Below are 26348 nucleotides of genomic sequence, written 5' to 3'. Positions count from 1 at the left end.
ACCCTTAGTAGTATAAGAGTGTTGGGGTCTAGAGACACCTGTGAGCGCCTGTGCGCTAACTTGGGAGCCTCTTGGATCGCGCATTTGTCGTCTAGAGACACCTGTGAGCGCCTGTGCTCAAACTTAGGTGCCTCTTGGACCGCGCGTTTGTCAGGAACTGCCGGGCGCGTGTGCGCAAGCGAGCGCGTGTGGACAGGTGGGTGCGGGAGCACTATCTTAGGAACAGCTGATGGGCACGGGCGCGCCAATGGTTGTGGGCGCGCAGGGGAACCCTGGCGTGTAACTGGAACATTTGTGCGCGCAGGTGAACGCCATGGCGCTACATCAGGATCAGCGGCAACAGCAGGAGGGCGCGCAGGTATAACCTGGCGCACAAGGGTATAATGCGCAGTTTTGCGCTCAATGCCCTTTTGCCCCGAAGGGACCGGTGCCTGCGCAATGCTGGCACGTAGCGCGCATCCTCCTTGAAAGGAAATGGCAGGACAGAATGTCTGGAGGGTGACTGGATACAAAGTCCCGAAGGACGACCATCCTCTGACGGGGATCGCGAACGATCCCTGGAGAGGTCTAAGGTGGTAGCTGGCAGGAACGGTGATCGGCGAGTTGTCTCCTCCGCAGAGGACTGCGTGGATGACGAGCCAAAGAGGCGCCTCCTAACTCCCTTGTGAGGAGAAGGAAGGCCTCTACGGCGAAGGGGAGAACGAGCCTTCCGCCTTATACGCCAACGAGGGGCTGTTGGATCAGAACTCTGACCTTCGTAGGGCCTCCACAGAGGAGTCTCTGTTAGTGATCTGCCCCAAGGGGGAGAATCACTGGTAGAAGAGACCGTAGGACTTAGTTCCTCCCTCGAAGGATGATCGGAGACGGAACCTAAGCCTTCAGCTACCTCAGCAACAACAGGCATAGGAGTTTGAGCAGAACCACTAGTGCCTCCGTTACAACAACATCAACGACCGACAGAGGATCTATTCCTGCTGTCGTCGGCGATTGTTTAACAGCCGCACCCAGTTTCATCATGTCAAACAGGGCTTCCCTGGAGGGCAAGCCCTGAAGCCCCAAGGAAGCCCAAAGCTATAATAAATCATTATTATTAATAGGAAAATTAATATTTAAATCCTCCTACGGGGGAGGAGGGGCAGCTGCTTCGCTATGGGAGGCAACTACCTCTCCCGCACCCCGGGATCGGTCAACAGCAATATGGTCTACGCTACCACTTGCCGGCCTCTCGGGAGAGACCGCTCGAGTGGGAGCTTCGGAGGAGGAAAGGGCTACGGAAGAAGTAGTCTTGGGATTTTCTCTCTTCAAAGAAGCCTCTGAAGGAGAAATATCCCTTTTAGCCTTCTTCTTGCATCGCCGGGCAAACCTCTCCCACTGGGAGGTAGACCACTCCTTACACTCGATACATACGTTAGACCTATCACACCGTTGGCCCCTACAGTGAGGGCATAAGGAGTGAGGATCGGTGTCCAAGGCCGACATAAAGGTACCACAAGGGCGGCCGGCTTGTCCAGGGCACGTACGCATGATGAAAGAATAGAGGCCAACTTCAAACACACACTGAAAGAAAAAGCAAAACAGATTATGGCAGTCAAAAACGGAGGAAAGCGCAGACAGGTCTGTCGTCTCTCTGAGCCAAAAGTAAAGTGAAGCACTAACTGTGTGTGTGAGGGAGGAGGGGTAGCAAGCTACCCCTCCCTACCCCCCCCCCCACTAACTAATGGAGGGGTAGTAAACCCTCGTTAAAATTCTTATGGCTCGTCATTTCAGCTACGCCGAAGTAATTACCCCATGTAAATAGCGTGGTTTGTATTTCAGTTCCGGAAAAAAACAAATTCCGACTGAAGATCAATAATGATGTACTGTATATGTACCCTGCTGATCTTATAGGTAAAATAACACAAAAAGAACAACCAGTAAAAGAAACGCAACAACCAGTAAAAGAAACACACTCCGACTGAAGCTCAAGAATGCTATATAAATACCGTGCTAACCTTAAGTTAATTCATAGGTAAAAAAAAAAAAAAAAAAAAAAAATTCCTCATGATGCTCAAGAATGAAATTTATATACCTTGCTAATCGTGAGTTAATTCATGGGTAAAATAAGCAAAATAACATAAAAAACACAACCAGTAAAAGAAAATAATTCTGACTGAAGCTCAAGAATGATGTATAAATACCTTGCTAATATAGAGTTAATTAAAAAAAAAAAAAAAAAAAAACCAGTAAAAGAAATGAATTCCGAGTGAAGCTATGAATCACACGTAAGCTTCATCAATATAATCTAATCTATGAATGTAACACCCTATAATGATAATAAAATTGGTCATAAAACGTAAGTGATATAACCTAGATGACAGAGTACCAGATGGGCAATATTAACTTGAAAAATTACCGAAGCGAACAAAACCCAAAATGGCTGCCGATACCGAGGCAGGCCAATCGCTTCCAAAACTAAAATCCACAATACTAGACAAAGAACAAATGCCCGGTACTGAAATAAACTGTCAAAACAAACTATGGTACTTAACATTGGTAAAAGTGAAGTAGGAACATCAGTCATGTTGAATTAACGACAATCACTTGCGAAAAAACACCGAGAAAAACACTATCGTCTTAGCGGGCAAGTACAAAACAGAAGGATGTCCTAGAGAGCGCGCGTGGTAGGTGTCGGTGGGGTAGTCCAACTGTGTTCTCTAGGGCCTGTCACGGCCCTCCCCTTTGATGAAGGGATTATCTAAATGGAAGACAGCCTGTGAATAGTGGTTTTCACACGCCCTTGTTAAATACACGACACCTACAGTACAAGGTGATCGTGCGAGGGTTGTAACCTCTGCATTCCATGCTTTTATCTGTCTCTAGTATATTTGGAAGATTTATATTAGAAAAGTGTAAAGAAGGACCTTTTCACCGGGCGTCACAGGCCTCTTCCCAGAAATAGATTTTTCCTTCGTCAAAATCCCTTAATAACATAATTTCCAAGATATAATTATTTTGTCACTATATTGTGATTCATGTGCATTCTTCAAAATGAAATGGTTTATTAAAAAAAATACAAGCATGCTCTCTGATCCCGGGTCGTCTCTGGGCGCGAATCACTCCGCCAGAGAATGCCCCGCATAGAAAACAGGAGTAGGGTAAACTACACAAAATTCTGGTCAGATGGGAGGAGATCCCAGATACTCCTAAGAAAGTAGTTCGAGGTAAGTACTCCGTGTTGGAACAAATTCATATTAAATTTCTCACTATGACATGTAAAACCTTTTGTTCGAACTATTAAGATACCCATGATAGTAGAATCCATATATAAACACTTCCTTCCCTTAGCCACCATTTCAATTTCTTATTCTTCATAAAGAAGACTACGTCGACTGTGAGGGTGGTAATAATGTAGGGCTTCCTTGATATGCAAAATATCTATAGTCTATGACATTTGATTAACTTTAATAATCATTGAATGTCAATTAATAGTTTACCCAGAAATCTCAAACTATAATGCATTACACTAATATTAGTGCCAAAAATTACTATTCAACAAAGAAATTTCTATTAATAAATACTGCAATCAGATACATAACCAACAGAAATTCAGTTACATACCTATTCAATCATGTTTTGTATAGCTTGCTTGACTGATTTCCTTTTCTTTTTCTTGGGAATGGATCAATAATTATTTACTATAATTTTTCCTTTTGTATCATGGCACACATGAATGGCTAATCTGTTCAATCACTCCTTCTATAATGATGCCTGATGAAAGATTATGTTTACATTAATTCATGCACGTACAGCTACATATGAAACTATAAAACACAGAGAAAAGTACCCATAATAAATAGCATAAAAATAAATTTTGAAAGTAATTTATATTTTTCTTAACTATACACACCCAGTTCTCCTTTAATTAGGAAGACTCGCTGCTTGGAGGGTTGGAAATCTCCCTTGTATCAAACTGGATGATTCTTTAATTTCTCTGGAAGTAATTAATGTTTAGTCAAGAGGAGAGCAAAGTGAAAATGCAATCATCCCCTATATATCTCTTTATCATAGGGATGATAAGACTGATGTACCATACCAAAATCAAAGGACCTTTTTTCATAGGAAATGCCAGCCGAATCAAATACTAAGCATGTGAGCGATAAATTATTACTAGATTCACCATCCAAAACTTTCATGGGGAGTGTGATATATACTTACGTATTTGGTTTCGATACATGGAACTCTGAAGTGTAACTTACCAGCATCTAGTCCATCCAGCTTGTAATGCTTCGACTGCTGACCCAAAGAAATGGGCAGAAGAATGAATAAGAAAAGCCAGTTTCACTACATTCATTCCCAACTTATACCATAATGAAACCTTAGACAAGATGCAATTCTATCCTTGGAAGGAGCTGGGTTTGCTACACAATAGTCTGAGCAGCTACCACAGGTCCAAGCATAAAAATATCAATGGAGCTATGCGTATAATCTTTCAGGTAGAAGGCCATGAAGGTGATCTACCTCTTCCAGACATCTGCCTTTAAAATTTGACCCACTGACAGGTTCCTCTTGAATGAGAGAGATGGGGCAATACAGTTGGCTTTGTGAGCTATAATCCTAGCCACAGCTTCATCACCCGAGAAGTGACTTTTCTGATCACCTCACATAGTCACAAAGAGATAGTGGTCCTTGACACCTTTCTTGGACCTGCCAGTGCTAACGAAGAATCCTACATGATCAGGTCTGAGATGTCAAGTCCTCATCTGATAGCACCACATTTACCTTACAGAACACAATACTGTAACATCTCGTCTACATTACTACCTGACTCCTCCCAGGGGAGAGAATCAACTTTACCGGAGACTACGACCTACACTTGTGACATGAAGATGACTGCAAACAGTCATGGCCTCTACAAAATGCACAGAGGGATTGAGGAACAACAGCTGGCTTAGTCATAAACCAGTTGCAATTTCCACCCTTCCTCCAGCAAACATGAAATTCTTGCTTTCACTCTATCACAAACAGCCATTATAAAAGTATTTCCAGGCACTGTCTTCATATCTGTAAATGACAACGATCGAAAAGAAAGTGCGGAATATCCTACTAGAAAGGGGGCGGACTTCTTACCCCACACCCACATCAGTTGAAAAACTGTTTATTGTCCAAGTTTAACAATTGATTTGAGCTTGCACTGAAATGATATCCTGGCTAGTACAGTGGTAACATGTTCGCCTAGCATTCGCATGGCAGCAGATCAATCCCCGACCAGGACCATGAGTTTAAGCTGACAATACTGTGGTTGGGCACCACAGTGGGAGGTTGGGCTGCCTGGCTGATGTTCTGGTGAGCATCTATTCCGATAAAACTGGAACTGAAACCAGACACCTTTAACCTTTAATTAAAGGACGAGGGTTTGCATGACAGTAGGAACAGACGAAAATGAAAAGTTTGATTAAGGGCACAACAGTACAATATACCTGTACTTGATGCAGCTAAAAACATTAGTGAAGAGAATTTGACAGGAAGGGTGGGGCTCCTCTCCCTCACTACCACCTGATGCTTAGCTGCTCGTTACAACGATCTAAGAGCTGTCAAGCTAGCGGTGAAAATATATTGCCCTACCCAACAACACTGGTTTGTATTTCATGTGGGAACAAATATGACAAATCTGGAAATAATTTGAAATTTTCCTAACCATACATAACTGAAGCTCTTTACTATGGAGATACATTTTGGCGACAGCTGAAACTAGTCATAAAACTTTTAACGAGGTGCTACTCCCCTCCGCTAGTTAGCAGTGGGATAACGTGGGGCATACAAACCACACCACTTACATGCACAGCAGCTAACACAAGGCATTTTACAATTGCAGGCAGAACTTCCTGGGGGGAAGGCGATGGTGGGCCAGTATGTGTAAAGAGCTTCAGGTTTGTATTTTTAGGAAAATACAAATTATTTCCAAAATTGTCATTTGTTCCTGCACCAAATACAAACATTTCAGCTATTTACTATGGAAACTCACGTTTAGGTAGGTGGAAGTCCAAGACCAACTTGCTGGTCACTGACCCGGGACGCGACTCTTAAGCTTCGCATGAGCTGTGGAAGAACGAATGAAAGACGAAAGGCCAGTCATACGCACATTCATACTAGAATTACAACTGGATAACATCTGTTCTCAACCGACTGTAACTTGTCCTACGAGGGAGTGGAGTTGTTATTGATAATGTTTTGTGCAGCCACCACAGGATCTATGGATAATGTGTCAAGGCTCCAGTGGGTTACGTCTTGCGGGTAGTGGGCTGTAAACATATTTTGACATTTTAACATGCCCGGCTGTAAGATCTGCGTCACTGAACTTCTTTTTGAGTGCCAGGGACGTGCTAACACCCGACTTCATGAGCTCTAGGTCTATGGTCAAGAGGGGTCGAGTCTGCTTGGATTGTTCTTTCGATCACCTTTCTGATCCAGGATGAGATTGAGTTCTTTGCAAATCTCTTCTTGACTCTGCCTGTACTGACAAAAAGTCTATTAATCTGTGGTTGAGGTCAAACATTATGTTTAAGGTATTTCCTCAGCGCCCTAACAGGATTGAGTTCTTTATAATCCTTTTTTGACTCTGCCTGTACTGACAAACAGTCTATTGATCTTTGGTTGAAGTTGAACATTGTGTTTAAGGTATTTCCTCAGCGCCCTAACAGGGCATAATAATAGTTGATCTAGGACATTTGTTACCATATGGAGAGACTCAATCCGGAAGGGCCTGAATTTAAGATCCACTATAGCCGGAATTTGAATATGCAATACAGTCAGGGACAAAGTTGAGTGTTATTTGCCCCCATCCCCTTGAATATAGAACAGACCATGTAGCTCACTGACTCTTAGCAAAGGCTAGGGCTAACAGAAAAACTTCTTTAGCGTACGGTCACGAAATGAGGACTAAGAGGATTGTAGTACGTGTACTACATTCCATGGAGGTGGCCTGACTTCTGACTGAGGACATGTTAGCTCAAAACTTCGTATGAAGAGGGACAATTCCGTTGAGGAGGAAATGTTAACTCCGTTTAGCTTAAAAGCAAGGCTTAAGGCTAACCGATAGCCTTTCACTGTTGACACTGATCAGAGTTTTTCCTCCTTGAGGTACAACAAAAACTTACCTATTACTGGAATAGTGGTAATGAGAGGAGCAATACCCCTTTCATGACACCCACCACAGAAGATAGACCACTTCGCTTGGTAGACGGGTTAAGGACTCCCGTAGGTATCTAGCCATCCTTCTTGTAACTGGTTGTGAAAACCCTCATCATACTGCCAGGAGTTGCTAAATAACCTCCAAGTGTGAAGACAGCAAAACTACTGCTCTGTAGAATATCTGCTTCTCTAGGGGGAGCAACTGGGACTTTGGCTCCTCAAGGTTGTCCAAGAGTCAAAGCCCCTCCACTCTTACCCGATTGATCCCCAGAGGAGACTGATTGGGCAGAGTCGGAGTGACTGTATCAAGCCGCCGGACTAAGATGGCGACGTTTCTTCGACTTTGAGGATGAGCCCTAACGTGAAGAATCCCTCTTTGCCTTCTTTTTGCATTTACTAAATCGGTGCCACTGGGAGACTACTGCGTACAGGGAAACAATTTTTAAATTTCAGGCCAGTTGGTTGTTTATCATAGTAGCTAAACTGATTCAAGCGGAGGAGAATTGACAACGTACGTTCTCTTCAGAGCAGAAATAGAAAATGTTTTATGGTAGCGGCTGCGTGTGTGAGTAGGATGGTTGGTCTACCCCCAATAACTAGTGGAGGGGAGTAGCACCTGACTAAAAGTTTTAGGGCTAGTTTCAGCTGTTGCCAAAATACATCTCATAGTAAAGAGATGAAAGGTTTACAGTTAGTGCCGGAACAAATAAGTAATTCCCTTTATGTTAGCCTTCAAGGTAAAAAGAAATACAAAGCTATCATGTTGAACATGCTAGCAATTTATTGGCACTTGGTAAACATAGTATAACATCTATAACACTTTTTTAAATTTCGACCTCAATAAATAATCTTAATATTAACAAATTTAGTTTGTCTCTGCTTAAAACTATTAAATATTTATATATAGAGAATCAAATATAGACAACTTTTACATGAGAAAGAACAAAAGAATAATTCTTTATTGCAGTGCCTTAAATGGATTGTATCTTATAGACAGGATGAAGTTCTCTGAATGACTAAACTCAAAGATGCATTTCAAATATCTGGAATGGCAATAAGACCATCTGATAGGTTCAAGTCAAATATACTCTGTGATGTTGCTACACCAAAGAGTGAGCTTGGAGGGAAATATATTTTTGTGATGCCTGTTATTTAAACTGCACAAGATTATTTATAAACAAACTTACCACTCCAACCATATTTTCATTACACTGGAAACTACAATATATACATCACCTTAACCAGTCTCATGAAAAATTGGTTGTATAAAGCTCAAAATGTATTACTGTAGTCCTATCAGTCATGTTTACCCATCCTTCCATTTACCTCTGTTGTGGAATGCAAGCTCCGACTAACTAAATTCAGTAATAAGACTAGTTTAAATCCTCATGAAAAAAAGAATAAAATCTTGCGAGATAAAGTGTAACTTCCTTAACAATTTTCAGCATTCAAATGCCGGCTTCAGGCCAAACTTTCACTTTGTAAAATCAGTGCTACAACACCTGTCACTAAACTGAAAATACAAGATACCCTACATTTCCAAATGCATCTCAAAACAAAGAATATGCAAGAGCCTTACTAAGAGACACGGTTTTACAAAAACCTTCCATACTTGCTTTATATGAGCTCTCTGTATGGGTTCATTATCCATTTTGAAAGGTTAACATTATTTCAATATTCCATTTTATAAACAACAACAATACAAAAATTACATGGCATTTTAAATTTTATAAATAGTATATAATCAACTCTAAACCACAAAAAGGAAGTACTCATTATATTGGACTTACATAGAAAGCACACAGATTACCTTAGAAATTTGAAAGGATTAGCTTTCCAAGGCCTTTCATAAAATTTTGATATTAAAAATAATGGGTTGCACCCTAATTATCACTTGGTGATATCAGGGTAAATATTTACAATATCTTTTATGTGGATGAGCAAACAGTTTAATACAATGTGAGCAATATTACTTTATAAAAAAGAGCAATGACATGCAATATTAGACTCCAGTGTTTTCAATGCCTAATTGGAAGTCTTAATAGGTACAAATACAATTTAGCAATTAAGAAAAGATAATTCACAGATCTGTTTGGCTATGCAACACTATTTCAACAAAATTAGTATAAAAGTTAATAAAAATAATTAAACGCCTCATGTAAATGAACAGAGTTAATAATTGGAGTTGAAAGCTTAGGAGTTCATGGAAAAGAGAGTTCATAACATAAAACTTTGTATTTTCCTAGCTATATAAACCTAAGTCCTTTAATTAGAATGACAGATTCAATGCAAGCTGGAGATGGCCATCAAAACTTGCATAGCGAGTGGTTAGTTATCCAACTGAAGGAATGTGCAAGCAAGGAGTACCGGCCCTTTCCCTGCTGGAGAGCTCCACTTTTGACCTTTCGCCCTATGACTGAGAGGTGTGGTGGAGAAGGGAAGCTAAAATAAAGGATTTTATAGCTGGGGAAAATACAAATTACAGTACTTTGAAAATTTGTGATTAAGGAGATCCGTTGCTTGGTGGTAGGAAGTACCTTTAGAACTAATTCTTCCCTGGAATTGATCACAGATTGTCATGTATGGGGGCTAAGCAGTGACCCAAGCAACTCCCTACCTGTCTTTCATAAGGATGAAAGACTTATAGAGATTGAGCTGGCCTGTACATGAATGCATGTACTCGATCAAAATAAAGAAACCCTTCCCTCTAAGAGGATATTAGTTTGGAATCATATACCTGTATGATGATCATTGGGTTGGTATAAATTTCCCATCATTAAGGGAGGATGGAGCTCTGAAGTGTAACTTGAAAGCATCAGGTTTAATCCAGATGTAATGATTTGACTGCTTTGTCCACAAGGGGAGGTGACAGAAGAATAAGGAGAAGAGCCAGTCATTCTACCACTTATTTCAGAATTACATCAACACATTATTAAAGACGAGATGCATTCCGTCACGTGTGGTAGGCTGGGATGGTTTTACAACTACGGTACTTGAGCCACCATAGGACCCAGCACAAAGGTGTTATAGGACTTGTCGCTCATTAATACTAAAGAGTGCAACCTCAAACGTTCTTGGAATGCTTGCAGTGCTAGGACAGCTGCTTGCATTTCGAAGATGTTGATGTGCAGATGCTTTTCTTCTCGGGACCAGAGATGACCAGGTCATCTACGCATGCTTTCCACCCCTCCTTCAATGCATCTGAACAGGTGCATGTCTGGAGGCAGTGAGTCAAGTAGGTCATCCCCGATGAGGTTTTTCTTGCCAAGCCACCAAGTAAGATTGCCCCAAACCTCCTGCCAGGTACAGTGCTGTATGTGTAATGGTCAGTAGCCAAATTTAAAGTGAAGCTCTCCAGCTGGGAAAAGGGGTGAGGTTCCTCGCCTGCACCCTTCACAAGCTAGATAATTGCTCGTTATCAAAGTTTCAATGACTGTCTCCGTCTTGCGCTGAATCAATCTTCCAAATTAAAGAATGAAAGTGTGAATGTCACATAGATACAACTGTTAATTCGTTTACATAAATAATTCTCTCACTGTGCCGGCCTATAGCCTCATCTAATACTATAAATCAACCTGTTGTGAAATTTTAGAGCATTGGCAGCTTTCCTTGAGGTTTTTCTACATCACCTTTGTGATGGCTTTTGTCATTGTGCCAATCTTTTTATTATTAGTATTTTCTTTGCCAAGTTGGTCTTGAATCTGTTTTAGAATACTGCCTTTTTTAAGGAATCCTAAAGCCCACTAAGGTGGATTAACAGGCTTTGTGTTAACTGTTCTGAAAGAGAGACAATTAGTGAGCCTCCTCACTATTCACACTGACCAAGAGTGCTCATAGATCCATGACTGTGACAGGAATTGCTCTTTGAAAAATATATAAGACTTCATATATCTTTCATCCTGTAGAAAGTGACCTTCTAGATCTCATCATTACAGACTGTCTAGGGACTCTTTCAATGACAACTAGCCTTCACTTGATTTTATCGAGGAAATGTGAATCTTAACATTTATATGTCTTTTGGGGGACAGATATTTTCAGAAGTCAAATTTTACAGTGAAAGGACTGGTCACGATTTTCCTCTTTCATCTTCCCATCGACTGGTACTTGTAACGTATGTTAATAAATTAATGACGCTATTACATTTGGAGATTACACCCTTTAATTACCAAGGATTGAATTCTGACCATCATCTTCACACCCTTTTTCAGTGAGATGTCTGAAAGGAATATGCCTTCTCCCATCTTTATTGTCATTAAGAAACTATCTTATGATTAATGGGAGAGCTATGAACAAATAATATTTTCATAACAGAGAAAGATTTCTGTACAAGATCATTAATCATATAGTTCACTGCCCTCCTCCCATCACACCAGTCATTCTGTTCAGTCGTTTTACACAATAGAATGAGGTAGGATGCCTAGTGTCAAGTAAGGATGCAAGTATGAATAGCCAAGGTATTTTTTCATGATATGACAGATTGCTGTGAGGGGTATATTTAGAGGATAAGTAGTATGTGACAATTTCAAAATTCACAGTCTTTTGCAACATTTGAACTACATGGACTTTCAGGTCTCCATCCACCAATAATCTCAAACATTACTGAGTGACAGGAAAATGCAGGGTCTGCATGGTTGAGAGGCAAGCCAAGCAAATATGATTTATGGATTTCTGTGAAAACCAATTTACATCAAGGTTGTTTGAAAAGTTTGATGTATCTCTTGAAAAATGTATTATGCTAGGATCAAAGAATCTCAAAATAGTGATTTTGACGAAGGCCAAACCTATTTTTGGGGAGGTGCTCTGTGGTCTCCAACAACTTTTATGTAAAACGCTAAAAAAGAAAATCCAATAAGATGTAAAAGACCAAATAAATAAGGTGTCTCCTGCTGTAGGGCCAGTATTTCAAAGTGCAAAGTACAGTATTGACTCAATATGTATAAGGGAGACCCTTGAATTCAGGCACTACTAAACTCAGTGCAGCAACTCCCTTGCTGAAATCATCTCGCTATCAATGATGCCATCATCGAGAACCATCATTACTGCTGGAGACAACGCTACCTACGTATGAACTTGTGTCCAACAGCCATCTTTCGTACTCAAAGTGAGAATAAATAGTCCTGTTCCCCCATTTGAGGCTTGAAGGGGAAGTAAGGTCTTAAGAGACCACACATGAGCTTCCTTTATCAAAATCACTTTCTTGGGGGTTAATGTGCTGGGGTCTCCCAGGAATAATACTGCAGCAATCACTGAGTAAACTCACTTAACATCAAGGACAATCGTCTACAGCAAAGTAAACAACTTAACCATGTTTGTATAAGTGAAAACTTTGGAGATATACTGGAAACCTGTTATCATACTTTTGTCTTAGGGTAAGGATGATGTGGCCCTTCCTCATTCCAGTTTCCCCTTGTAAGAATCACGAACAAGCCAAGTACCACACATGCATGTAGTGTTTTGAAAAAATTCTATGCCCAGACCAACTCACAAAGCTCTGGATGTTTTAAAATTACAAATTAAAAAAAACGCTACTAAAGACGCAATTTTTCTCACATCACAGGTTTTAGGGATGGAGAGAGGATCAGCTGTCTTTACAGTAGAATATACAGAAAGTCCACAACTTACAAATCCAACTGAAAGTAACAAGATGAAGAAATACTGTCATAAAACAATATCATATCATTCAATACAGTAAGCAAAATGACATTTGTAATAACCTGATATTTATTTCATATGAAACATGACTATTGGTTGACTTTTGGAGCTGAAAATCATAGGCATAGAATTCAGGTTAGGTCTACCCTGGGCCAAAATTTAACAAAATTCAACTAACAAAACGACTTCTTGGAACCAATTAAGTTTTTAAGTTGAGGACCTTCTGTATACAGGAATATAGAGTACTGTATACCTATGGATTTATTCTATAAATTTTATAGATAACCTGAAAACTTACATCTATTCTTTATTTAAAGATTCCGAGATGTTCTTATCTGCCTGGCATTTCCTCTTTAAATGGTCACATTCGGAACAGCGTACCAAAATACGCTCAACATAAAGAGAACAATCACTGGTGCACTAATTCCTTCTAAAATTTACTGGCATATTGATCTAATTGACCTAATCCTCAGCTGGGTCAAAATGATTTCATACCTTCTATCTAGATTATTGCCAGATCCTCAGATGTTTGTCTTTTTATAGCATTGATACAATAAGTAGGTATGAAGGGATTGTGACCTCAATGTTGCAACATAGTAAAATATCTAAATAAAGCGTATCATAATTCTTAGATAATCATGTAAAGTACTTTATACTTATAACGTATGAGTAAAGTACAACACAGGTGATGCAAGCATCAGGTAGTGAAGGTGAGCTCAACAAAAGTCATATATCACTTACTGGTCCTCATATCTTCATACAAAAAAATCTTCCACTACATCTTATATTTGTCTATCTATAAACAATACAACTAAAAATTAAAAGTTTGTTAGTTGTAAGAATAAATTACTGTATACTACAATATTGCTCTAAATTACTACTGCTCAGTAAGTCCTTATAATATTTTGAATTGGTATGCTTACATACAAAATGTACAGGATATAAGAGTTACATGTGTGTGTAATTCCTTACAAGCAGTTTACAGCAAACTGTAAAACCTGCATCTTATATCCTGAGAGGTGGCAAATAATTCGTAATTTGACACTTTCTTTCATACATCTTATGCTTACTAACAAAATTAACAGCAAAACAAATCACACATAGCCATTAGAATTAAATATGACTTGGAAAAGAAAGACCCATAAATCCAGGTAAGAAAAATAAACTGGGGATATTTCTACAGTTATTGGCTGCTCAGCAGACTCACGATCTATATGATAGTTGGTGGATTGAAACCTGTGAGTCCAGGTGGATCTGACATCACAAAAAGATTTCCTACTTTCTTAAGCAATTAACAGTATCTTAGAATTATTGCATATTAATTTGAGGGCATAATATTACTGATGAGGTTATGAATAAAGAGATCCCTTTGGCCATGCCATATGGCACGGCTAAATTCTAGAGCTGCTTTCTTCCTATCTTCCATTGGCCATAAAGTTTGATTTTTTAAACAATTTCCATTGCTTAATTTCAGAAATGTACACCAAACAATATTCCATCTTACTGGCATAATCTGGACATTTTTTTATGGCTATGTCAGAAACCTTCAAGGAAAAGGAACCCATTCATAGCATGATAGTCTTGAATCCAATTGGGGGAGGGCTTATGGATTACAACAATAATGGTGCAAAGAAAGAGGGAATATTACTGGAACTTATGACATTTTCAGAATGTTAAACTACGACAACAAATGGTAAATACTGTACTGTGCTTAATTCAATATCGCACAACTTGACTAAAAGTAAGCAAAGTTATCTAAGTTTCATTCATACAGCAAAATAATCACTTTAAGTGAGCTACTGATACAGAGAAAGACCATCATAATCATGCATGTGCATTAACAAATCAGATAAAGAGTGCAAAGGAAACAAAGAAAGGCCTTTCATATACACCTAAGCACTAAAGTAAGTTATAATAATATAATGAGAGTATAATCACTAAAGTAAGTTATAATAATATAATGAGAGTATAATCACTAAAGTAAGTTATAATAACATAATGAGAGTATAAAAGATACAGAAACATCTTACTATCCATATATTATACAAATAATTTGGTTTACCATTTAAAAATAACAGAATGTTATACTAAACATAGTAACATAACATCACCAAAATTAATACTGTATTTTTTCAATCACTAAAACACAACCTTTTCAATATAAGTGAACAATATCACATTTACATGTGTATTAACTGAGTAAATGTTGAGATCATGCTCATAGTTAGTTAACTTTTCACAGTACATAAACTTTTTCACTAAAAAGTTACATTTGTGTACCTTAATTTTGGTAAAAAATTTCTTCACTTTAAAATCACAAAACCAAGCAGACAAATGCTTATTTTAATTCAACATTAAAAATATTTATTCAGCACCAGCTTCACAGTTGAAAATCCTATAGCAAGATATCAATTTAAGTTAATAAAATACTTTTCTGACTGGGATCCGAAAGCATATATGAAAAAAAGTACCTCTTTAGTTGGACCAAATGAAAGAATTACAATTGACCCTCCTCATCCACAGATTTACAATTAGTTGGTTCATTATTTGCAGCCAATTAAATACAATATATCAAAAACTATCCTCAATAATTCACTTATTCTTGGAAACAGCTTCAGGGGAAAAAATTTATTAAACAAGAAAAAAAAAAACCCTTTGAAAGAGGTTCTTATCCCTCCCTCACAACCCAAGGAAAACTTTAATTCTTCAACCCTACTCTGCCTTGAAAGATACTCCAGCATTTAAAGAGAGGGGAAATTAACCTCTATTTTTTCAAACACATGAAAAACAATGCATGAGTGGGGCTTGACATATCTATTGCTATCAGTTGCCAAGTGTTTAAAGAGTTTTAAAAAATTGGCATATCTATTGTGATCAGTTGTCATATGTTTAAAGAGCTTAGAAAAAAAAATTAATCTGTTAATAATAAGAAAACGAAAAGTTACCAGAAATTTCATAACCCTAACTGATATTTTTTTATTTACAATCAAAAAGTTCTTTTTAAAGGTAAACTCTTCAAAAGTGTGTTAAACTATGAGAAGCTAACTTTCAGAATTCTCACCTCAAAATCATTTCAATTCTGAATAACCAAAATACATTTTCTCATTGTTTTCCAAAGTAGGAAAAGCATCGGGTATGGATGGTGTGAAAGCTGAGATGTTGAAGGAAGGGGATGTGACTGTACTTGAATGGTTGGTAAGATTGTTTAATGTGTGTTTTGTGTTGTCAATGGTACCAGTAGATTGGGTCTGTGCATGTATTGTACCACTATATAAGGGTAAGGGAGATGTGCATGAGTGTTGTAATTCAAGAGGTATTAGTTTGTTGAGTGTAGTTGGAAAAGTGTATGGTAGAATACTGATTAATAGGATTAAGGATAAAACAGAGAATGCAATCTTGGAAGTACAGGGTGGTTTTAGAAGAGGTAGGGGTTGTATGAATCAGATTTTTGCAGTTAGGCAGATATGCGAGAAATATTTAGCAAAAGGTAAGGAGGTGTATGTTGCGTTTATGGATCTGGAGAAAGCATATGATAGAGTTGATAGGGAAGCAATGTGGAATGTGATGAGGTTATATGGAGTTGGTGGAAGGTTGTTGCAAGCAGTGAAAAGTTTCTACACAGGTAGTAAAGCATGTGTTAGAATAGGAAATGAGGTGAGCGATTGGTTTCCAGTGAGAGTGGGGCTGAGACAGGGATGTGTGATGTCGCCGTGGTTGTTTAACTTGTATGTTGATGGAGTGGTGAGAGAGGTGAATGCTAGAGTGCTTGGACGAGGATTAAAACTGGTAGGCGAGAATGGTCATGAATGGGAGGTAAATCAGTTGTTGTTTGCGGATGATACTGTACTGGTAGCAGACACAGAAGAGAAGCTTGACCGACTAGTGACAGAATTTGGAAGGGTGTGTGAGAGAAGGAAGTTGAGAGTTAATGTGGGTAAGAGTAAGGTTATGAGATGTACGAGAAGGGAAGGTGGTGCAAGGTTGAATGTCATGTTGAATGGAGAGTTACTTGAGGAGGTGGATCAGTTTAAGTACTTGGGGTCTGTTGTTGCAGCAAATGGTGGAGTGGAAGCAGATGTACGTCAGAGAGTGAATGAAGGTTGCAAAGTGTTGGGGGCAGTTAAGGGAGTAGTAAAAAATAGAGGATTGGGCATGAATGTAAAGAGAGTTCTATATGAGAAAGTGATTGTACCAACTGTGATGTATGGATCGGAGTTGTGGGGAATGAAAGTGATGGAGAGACAGAAATTGAATGTGTTTGAGATGAAGTGTCTGAGGAGTATGGCTGGTGTATCTCGAGTAGATAGGGTTAGGAACGAAGTGGTGAGGGTGAGAACAGGTGTAAGAAATGAGTTAGCGGCTAGAGTGGATATGAATGTGTTGAGGTGGTTTGGCCATGTTGAGAGAATGGAAAATGGCTGTCTGCTAAAGAAGGTGATGAATGCAAGAGTTGATGGGAGAAGTACAAGAGGAAGGCCAAGATTTGGGTGGATGGATGGTGTGAAGAAAGCTCTGGGTGATAGGAGGATAGATGTGAGAGAGGCAAGAGAGCGTGCTAGAAATAGGAATGAATGGCGAGCGATTGTGACGCAGTTCCGGTAGGCCCTGCTGCTTCCTCCGGTGCCTTAGATGACCGCGGAGGTAGCAGCAGTAGGGGACTCAGCAGTATGAAGCTTCATCTGTGGTGGAAATGTGGGAGGTTGGGCTGTGGCACCCTAGCAGTACCAGCTGAACTCGGCTGAGTCCCTGGTTAGGCTGGAGGAACGTAGAGAGTAGAGGTCCCCTTTTTGTTTTGTTTCTTCTTGTTGTCGGCTACCCCCCAAAATTGGGGGAAGTGCCTTTGGTATATGTATGTATGTATGTACTTCTATTCCTTTAGGCTAAGAGGCTGCACAAGTGGTCTCCTTCTTTCTCTCTCCAGAGAACTATTATCTTTTTAACAGCGGTAAGAAGGATAGCAGAGGCATCACAATATAATACCCCTTGGAGTAAGAACTGTTAACAGAATGAATCAAATGCTGTATATACTTTGATTTTAATTTGATGGTACTTAAACAGGGACTTTACCCCATCATTTAAATAATTAGCAGAAGTGTGATGAACATCCTATAAGATTTTTGTAATCTGTAAAAGCTGGTCACTAAAAGATTTAAAAAATTCAAAAGGAAGATTCTTTGTTCAAAGAACTATATCCATCTAGTAATCCTGGAACAACTAGTCTCCTAGTACATTAACACAATACCTGCATTGAAATACTTCTTCATATTGCTGTTAAAATTTGCCCCAAGCAGGCTGTACCTTATAAATAAACAAGAAAAAGTACTGATTTTGAAAGAGAAGAAAAAACCAACACGGAACTTATGAAAACATGTTGAAAAGCATAATTATCAAACTACATCATTGTTCAGTTGAGGCTTCTTTTCTGCAGTAAATATCTAAATATATAATATCTCCTTAAGCTGAAAATTTATCATTTTTTTTAACAGCATTTTATATCTAAAACAAGCATATCACGAGGAAGCATAAATTGCAAAAAAAAGTAACATCAACATAATGGACACAATAACATTAATGTACTGCCTTTAAAGGATTTTACTAATTTGTATGAAATTATTTCTAAAAGTATTATTCAAATTTAAATGGTCTATAATTTCCATAGTCCACCACTCATTGAACTAAAATGATTCACGAAAGTAGTTTTCATATACAAAATAACTTTTTTTGGGGGGATTTTGCTCTTCAATATACTTTATTGCTGTGGACTAATAATTAATAATTGAAATGAAAACTGAGATGCCTATTATTAACCCTGTTAGCTTCAAACAGCCTTTCCATATTTTTACCATGTATCATACGTAATTCCTCGATTTATAATTCTTGCCTATAATAAATAACCTCATGTTTTATTCATATTTACAGCCAAACATATACAGTGATACCTCGGTAGTCGAACGACTCTATACTCGAACAATTCGGAGTTCGACCAAAATTTTCGAGAAATTTTTGCTGCGGTGCTCGACCAAAAATTCGGTACTCGACCAGCCGAACACGTGACGACCGCATGGGCTTTGTGATGATCGCGCCATCTCGGCCACTCTCGCTTGTTCGGGAAGCATCAGTTCTCTCGAGAGCGTCACTCAGACAACGCGCGATCAGCATTCGTTGTGATTTAGTGATTTTCAGTGCTTTTAATTGCTTTTTTAGCTTTCATAATGAGTCCCAAGAAAGTAATGAGTGTTAAGGGGAAGGAGAAGAGGAAAACAGTGCGAACAACGATCGAGTTGAAGAAGGAAATTATAGCGAAATATGAGAATGGTGTACGAGTGTCCGATTTAGCGGTAGAATACGGAATGGCGAAGTCGACCATTTCTACGTTTTTAAAGCATAAAGAAATGATTAAGAAGGCGAATGTTGCAACGGGAGTTACGGCGGTAACTAAGCAAAGGCCACAAGTGATTGAGGAGATGGAAAAGTTGCTTTTAATATTTATTAAAGAAAAACAGTTGGCCGGGGAAAGTGTTAGTGAAGCGTTCATTTGTGAAAAAGCGTTGCATATCTATGAAGAATTAGTGAAGAAAAGTCCGAGTACCAGTGAAAGTGATTCATTTACATTTAAAGCGAGCAGGGGTTGGTTTGAAAAGTTTCGTAATAGAACAGGTATTCGTAATAGAACAGGTATTCATCATTTTCGAAGAATACTGCAGAGGAGGAAGAAACAATTAACAATAGACCAGTTTTTCACAAAAGAAAAGAAAGCTGCTACATCAAAGCCTGTTTCTCCTCCAAAGAAGAGACAAAGAAGAGAAGAAACCCCTGAAATAGATCTGCCCACCCTTTCATTGGAGAGAGAAACAACTCCTGAAGGAGAACTACCCCGCCACATCATGGAAGGGGACTCTCCTTCCAAGCAGTAACCTCCCCCTTCCATCCTCTCCACATCCATCCCTGTATGCCATCGAACCGCTGCTCAAAGGTATGTTCACTACAGTACAGAAAATGGTTTAAAATTGTTTTATTTTAGTACAGTAAATGGTTTAAAATTGTTTTATAGGATTTTCTGACCAATTTCATACACATTTAGATAATTATTGTTGTTTAGGTACACGTTTTATTAATATTTTGGGCCTGTTCGAGTGCTTGGGAACGGAATAGAATATATACCATTATTTCTTATGGGGAAAAAAAATTCGGTACTCGAACAAATCGGAGGTCGAACACGGATCTCGAACGGATTATGGTCGAGTACCGAGGTATCACTGTATACAGTATAGACTATTTTATATTATAGTTTATATACATATATATATATATATATATATATATATATATATATATATATATATATATATATATATATATATATATATATATGTATGTATATATATATATATATATGTATATATATATATATATATATATATATATATATATATATATATATATATATATATATATATATATGTACTGTATATATATATATATATATATATATATATATATATATATATATATATATATATATATATATATATATATATATATATATATATACAGTATATATAATTTTTTTTCAGGAAATTGGTCAGCTTAACTAAAGGAACAAGGTAAATCTAACACCAGTGAAAATGGTATCATACACTCCCTGCCAATAGTAAGGCTTTTGAATTCTTTTTGAACCTCATTAACTAAAATGCAATGAGGTTTAAAACATTATAAACACCATTACAAAAGATTTCTCTATTTTGCTATGTGTCCAATTAATTTCTTATAATAGATTCACTGCATTTTTGCCAAATATATACCTTCACAATATATAACAAGGTGTGTTAAAAAACAAATTAACAAAGTGTCTTTTTGGCATGTCTTCCAGCTAAACTTTTCTTGTTTTTATATGAATATCCAATGGTGATGGAATCAGTTAAAGTTAATTAGTACCTATATTTCAAGAAACAAACCAGTTTCTTGAATAAGCTACATTTGATCCAAAGTAACACCTTTTCATTTCTAAGGCTTGATTTTCTTTAAAGTTTTCTTCAATTATCAAAATGATTTTGTCAAAGTAAATATTACTACAACTCATATGCAAAGACTTCTTTTAGAACATCATAAAAGCCTTAAAAGTACATCATAATTTTTCAGTTCCAGCTTCAAGATCAAATGACATAACTCATAAGGGAAGCCATCTCTCAGTACAACTCATGAAGAGTTCAGTGAAAACTCTTCATAGGAACCAGTAAACCTACTTTTTGAGCTAATCTGGAACTTCTATTCCCCAATGGGTATAAAAAATAATCTGCTCTTATAAAATATATGAACATATAAATCATTCATCCATGAATGATTCCCTCATAACAAGGATATTTAAGTAGTGCATATGACACGGCAGAAAATAATCTGATTTAGTGTTTTATGAATTTCTAATTCAACTAGTATGTTGCACTCAGTCATAATACTTTTACATTTATTTCTTGTTATAGCAGGGAAGTGTCTTACTAAGTAGATATCTTTTCTGAAAATGCATTGGTCTTCATACAGTAGCAGTCAAGTTGGACAAATATTCTTACGAACAAAATAAAATACAGTAGTCCTAAAATTTAAGTAGCGTTAATGTCCAAAATTTCTTTATATTCCGATACACAGCTTTCTCTCATAAATCATACTTCTGGAGTGCCATGCATACAATTACAGTCGAGGAAAGTTCAATGAGATGACATAATAACCCCTACAAGAGCATGCAATGCTTACATTCCCACTCCCTACAGTAACTACTGGTAGTACCAACAGAAAATATTGTTATGAGCTCTTCAAAACTAATGACTTTACATAAAATAGTGAAGACTTACAACCTTTTTAGTTTGGATTTATCAGGGAGTAAAACCTCTTGACAAGCTGAGTATATTTGCTGCAGACATGCTAACCGTGGCCATGTGTTCTGCAAGAAATAAGAAAAGAAAAATTAACGGTACTAAGACTACCTAAATTGATGTATATACACTTCTTTCCTAGCTTAGATAAGTTATATCTAATTCATTACAAAAACCAAATGGATAAGTGACCTAATGCTCTTTTTTAAACCCCAAGCTAATAGAATAGAAAAAATACCTAATGCTCTTTTCTAGACCCAAGCTAATAGAAGAGAAAAAAAGAACCTAATGTTCCTTTCCAAACCCATGCTAATAAAAAAGAGAAAGGACCTAATGCTCCTTTCTAAACCCAAGCTTATAGGAAAGAAAAAGGACCTAATGCTCTTTTCTAAACCCAAACTAACAAAAAAAAAGGACCTTTTGTAATGCTCTTTTCTAAACCCAAGCTAATAAAAACGAAAAAGGACCTAATGTTCTTTTCAAACACAAGCTAATAGAAAAGAAAATGGAATAAAAGCAGAAGGATGATGATTAAGTCAGGAGATGACAGACCTGCTTACTATCAAATGAAAATATCTCTGTTTCAAAACTTACCATGAACAATGGAAGTAATTTTACATTATCGGTGGATTTTTCAGCTCGTACTAGCAGTGCTAAATAAAACAGTACCTGTTGCTGTAAAAAACAAAAAGAAATAAATTTTAGTTTCCATTATACCAAATACATGACCATAAATCAAGCCACTAGCAACTATGATTTAGTTAAGTTGATAAGAAAATATTAGAATCATGAACTTTTGTTTAAAAATTCTTCATTTACATTAAGAAAGGTATATTATATCATAAATATAATCATGAAATTAATATATAGCAAGAAAATATATAATCTTTTTATGTACTACAAGTCTGTTCCAATAAACTTTGGTCAGCTTAACAAACAAACTTCAAAATGATAGGATTGTGCTATCATAATAAAGTTTCCTTAAATACATAATTTCAAATACAGTACCATACAACTGTAAAAATATAAAGATTCAACGTTACAAGTCCAAGATTCCCATAATCTTGAACGATACTGTTGTCTTCACAGTATGGATATATTAATTTTTTGAGCTTTGGGTTCATTACGCTTCCCATTTCTAATCTTGAGGTCCTTTTCACTCTGTTGAACGTCAGCTAATCAGCACCTTTTTATGTAATTTCTTAAATCAATTTAGCTTTTCTATTAGTTATATTTTAATTTTGCTTCATTACAAGGTAACTTTGCTTTATTTACAGGGTATGTAAAACATAATACTGTAGTAGTGGTTGCCAAAGTACACATTTAAGAGCTCTGTTGTTGGAGGTTGGAAAGAATTGGCTATTGTGCAACAATTTCTTATTTCCATTTCAACTATTGTTCATTATTTTTTATGTAATTTTCCCTCTTAAAAAAATCTTTGCTTAGTTGTGCATACAGTATACCATTGGGAGTGGGGTTTGGTACATTTTAAACTACTTCCTATTGGTTCAAGTAGTTTTTGCTTTTTATTTTCTTTTTAAAGTCTATTATCATGTTATGCTTTTTACATATCTCTGTCATTCAAAGAGTAAGGACATTTAATAGACGGCAAGTTTTGTCCAAAATATTCAGAAAAGATTCAGCATCTGAAGACCAAACAGGAGTACAATACTTGAAACAATGCAGATTGAAAGAATTAAAGCAACTTTTCAGAATAGATTGATCACCGAAAATCTTTATACTTTCTCAATAAGCCAATTTTTGGTGGAATTGAAGAGGAAAAAGACCGAATGTGTTTTTCAAAATTAAATTGGCAACCAAGACTCACACCTAAACTTTTAAAGGAGCCATGAAGAATTAAAGAAGCATTAACAATGCAGAGATCTGGATGCTGAGGAGCCACTGTCCTCAAACTACTTATAACTATACTTTTAGTTTTGTTAGGGTTCAACTTCCTGTCCCATAATTTGCACCATGCACTAATTTTAGCTAAATCTCTATTAAAGGATTCAGCAATCCCAGATCTACATTCAGGAGATGGAATTGAGGTAAAGAGAGTAGCATCATCTGCATATGCAACAAGCTATTTTCTTGGGCCAAATCAAATACATACTGCATTATAAAAAGAAATGGGACAAGAACACTGCACTGAGAAACAATAGATATCACATTCCTATACTCATTATGTTGTTCATCAACTCTTTGAAATCCATTACCTCAACAAATGTCAATAATGATACAAAGAAAAGACCCACCCACTCCCAAATGTTTGAGTTTAAAAACAAAGAGTTCCTATAATAAATAATGTTAAAGGCAAAACTAAAATCAAGGTCAATCATATGAACTTCCTGACCACAATTTAGGAATTTCTGTGTAGCATTGGAAACTGTAAGAAAAGCATCACATGCTCCAAGGTCTTTACAAAAGCCAAATTGCAACCTAGGGAACAGATGATTACCTTCAGCATACCCATTTTGATGTTTTGCCAAAATACATTAAAATCTCTAGATAATATGGGAGTTTTGGAAACTGCACACAATTAGCATAGCTAGAGATACCACAAACATATTCACCTAATGGAGTAACATTGCCAATTCTCCAAGGCCAAAAGGAACCCCTTCTTGCTAACTTGAGGAAAATAACAGACAATATAGGAACTAACAAATCAGAAGTCTTTATAAAAAAAAAAAAAAGGAAAAATACTATTGGGATATACACCTGTAGCATCAAGATCCATCAACAGTGATTTAGTTTCACGACACTGAAAAGCTAAACAAGTTAGTTTAGTCTCATGAAATTTAGAATGAGGAAGATTAAGTTACTCACTACTCTTTTTACTGTCAAACACATCAACCAAAATGAATTTCCTTTTCCTTTGGGCAGTGAGTGACAGAGCCGTCTGATTTAAGTAAAGGAGGAACTGTTAGGGCAACACCAAAGAGTGCAAATTTAAGGGTGGCCCGCCAATTATTTTCGTAGGCTGTGTCAGAAAAGGTTTCTTTTTATGGTCAAATAATATTCCTTTTCAGTTGAAGCAATCTCTCTGAGCAATAGCTCTTAGCTAAGTACAATTACTCCAATTTCAATCCCATCAGTTACCCTTCCAAAAACGATAGGCCCTGCTTCTCAAAATTTGACAAATTTGTAGATAATTTGTATTTTTCCTAACTATACAAACCTTAGCTATTTAATAGGAGTTATTACTTTTGGCGTAGCTGAAATGACGAGCCATTAGAATTTTAACGAGGGTTTACTACCCCACCGCTAGTTAGCGGGGGGTAGGGAGGGTAGCTTGCTAGCCCCCCCTCACACACACCTGTGCTTGAGCTCACATTGCTTAGAGGTAGGATTTCAAGGGGGATAGGGCTGGCGGGCAAGTTTGATTAAATAGCTAAGGTTTTTATAGTTAGGAAAAATACAAATTATCTACAAATTTGTCATTTGTTCCGTAACTGACATACAAACCACGCTATTTAATAGGGGTGGGTGGAAAGTCCCGGCCAGTACTGGCTTTTGGCTTTGCCCGGGGACTCAGTATTTGAGTGTGTCAGCACTCAACAATAAGGAGTCCCTGCACCTCGCTAGTACCTTGCTACGCAAGGGCTGTGGCCTACGTAAGCTGTGTGTGAAGGTATAAAGTGTGACTCGTCCTAGGAAGTTGACCTGTAGTCCTTTAGATGGAAACTTAGGCTAGGACTCTCCCAATACCACCTCGTCAGGGTATTGGGACGTGACAGTATTAGCTTAATACTAGGAACACAAGGAAACATGGTTTACCTGCAGTGGTTTGAGGTTAGCTGTGCAGAGAACCCAGGATGCTGCTTTACCCTGGAGAGGGAAGATGAAGAAAAGAATAAGAGCCAGACATACCTTTTCATTCATGCAGACTAAGACCGGGTAACAATGCCCTCAACCTTCTGCTACTTGTCCATTAAGGAGCCTGAGGTTTTAAACCAGCTGTTGTGCAGCTACCACAGGGTCGATAGAAAACGTATCGAGCCTCCTGTGGGTCACGTCTTGCAGGTACTGTAGTGGGCTGTGAAGGTCGTCGTGGAAAAAATTAATAATAATTGGGAAAAATATAAACCATTTCCACATATAACTAGCTTGGGTTATATATGTTTTAAAGTAACTCCCATTATCAATTCCCTTTTGTCATAATGTCTGATATTCTGCCCCAGTACTGTACTATAACATTTTATTCACTGTAAAGATTTCAATTTTTCTTAAATAGGTTTAAATGTTTTGCAAGCATAATGTATATGTTTAAGGGGTATGTATATATTTTTGTTTGGTCCTACCAACTGTCTTAACAACATTTGTTTTTGCAGCACGCCCTACTCTCTGTAGGGTTTGAATGTGTAACCAGAGTTTGAGTAAATAGAAGTACTGTACTTTACAAGAATAGGTTCCTTCATCAAGAAAAGAAAAAAGAACAGATACGGCAGACATTTATGTTGACAGAAGTTCCCAATTGTAAGGGAAATTTACTCGAGACCACTGTATGTACAGAATATAGGAACAGAGAATCTGTCTAGTACTGCTCATAACAATTATGAATGTGGTTGATGGCCTGTTACCAGTGTGTAGTGGTGTGTGTGTCTGCTCTGTATTAATTTTTCACTGCCTGTGAACTGTAAGTACCATCATGTGTTTGACTGAATA

At 37.5% G+C, this 26348-nt stretch overlaps 1 protein-coding gene across 3 annotated transcripts in view; it reads right to left on the bottom strand.

Moving 5' to 3' along the window:
• LOC137632506 (phosphatidylinositol N-acetylglucosaminyltransferase subunit H-like) overlaps positions 1–26348 on the bottom strand; it is a 104681-nt gene that overhangs the window by 50064 nt on the left and 28269 nt on the right. For 2 of the 3 annotated variants that reach the window (XM_068364472.1, XM_068364471.1), the window contains exons 5-7: positions 22278–22358; positions 21666–21751; positions 7936–8210 (exon numbers count right to left, since the gene is read on the bottom strand). In XM_068364472.1, coding sequence (XP_068220573.1) covers positions 8126–8210; positions 21666–21751; positions 22278–22358 — 252 coding nt within the window. In that variant the 3' untranslated portion in view covers positions 7936–8125. Of the gene's footprint in view, positions 1–3597; positions 3748–7935; positions 8211–21665; positions 21752–22277; positions 22359–26348 lie in introns of those variants that run through there. The other variant, XR_011042051.1, reaches the window with a different exon arrangement.

This window comes from Palaemon carinicauda, chromosome 41, assembly GCF_036898095.1.
Source record: "Palaemon carinicauda isolate YSFRI2023 chromosome 41, ASM3689809v2, whole genome shotgun sequence".
NCBI classification, from domain to species: Eukaryota; Metazoa; Arthropoda; class Malacostraca; order Decapoda; family Palaemonidae; genus Palaemon; species Palaemon carinicauda.
Note: the sequence above shows the minus strand (reverse complement) of the source record. Positions and strands in the feature narration are given on the sequence as shown.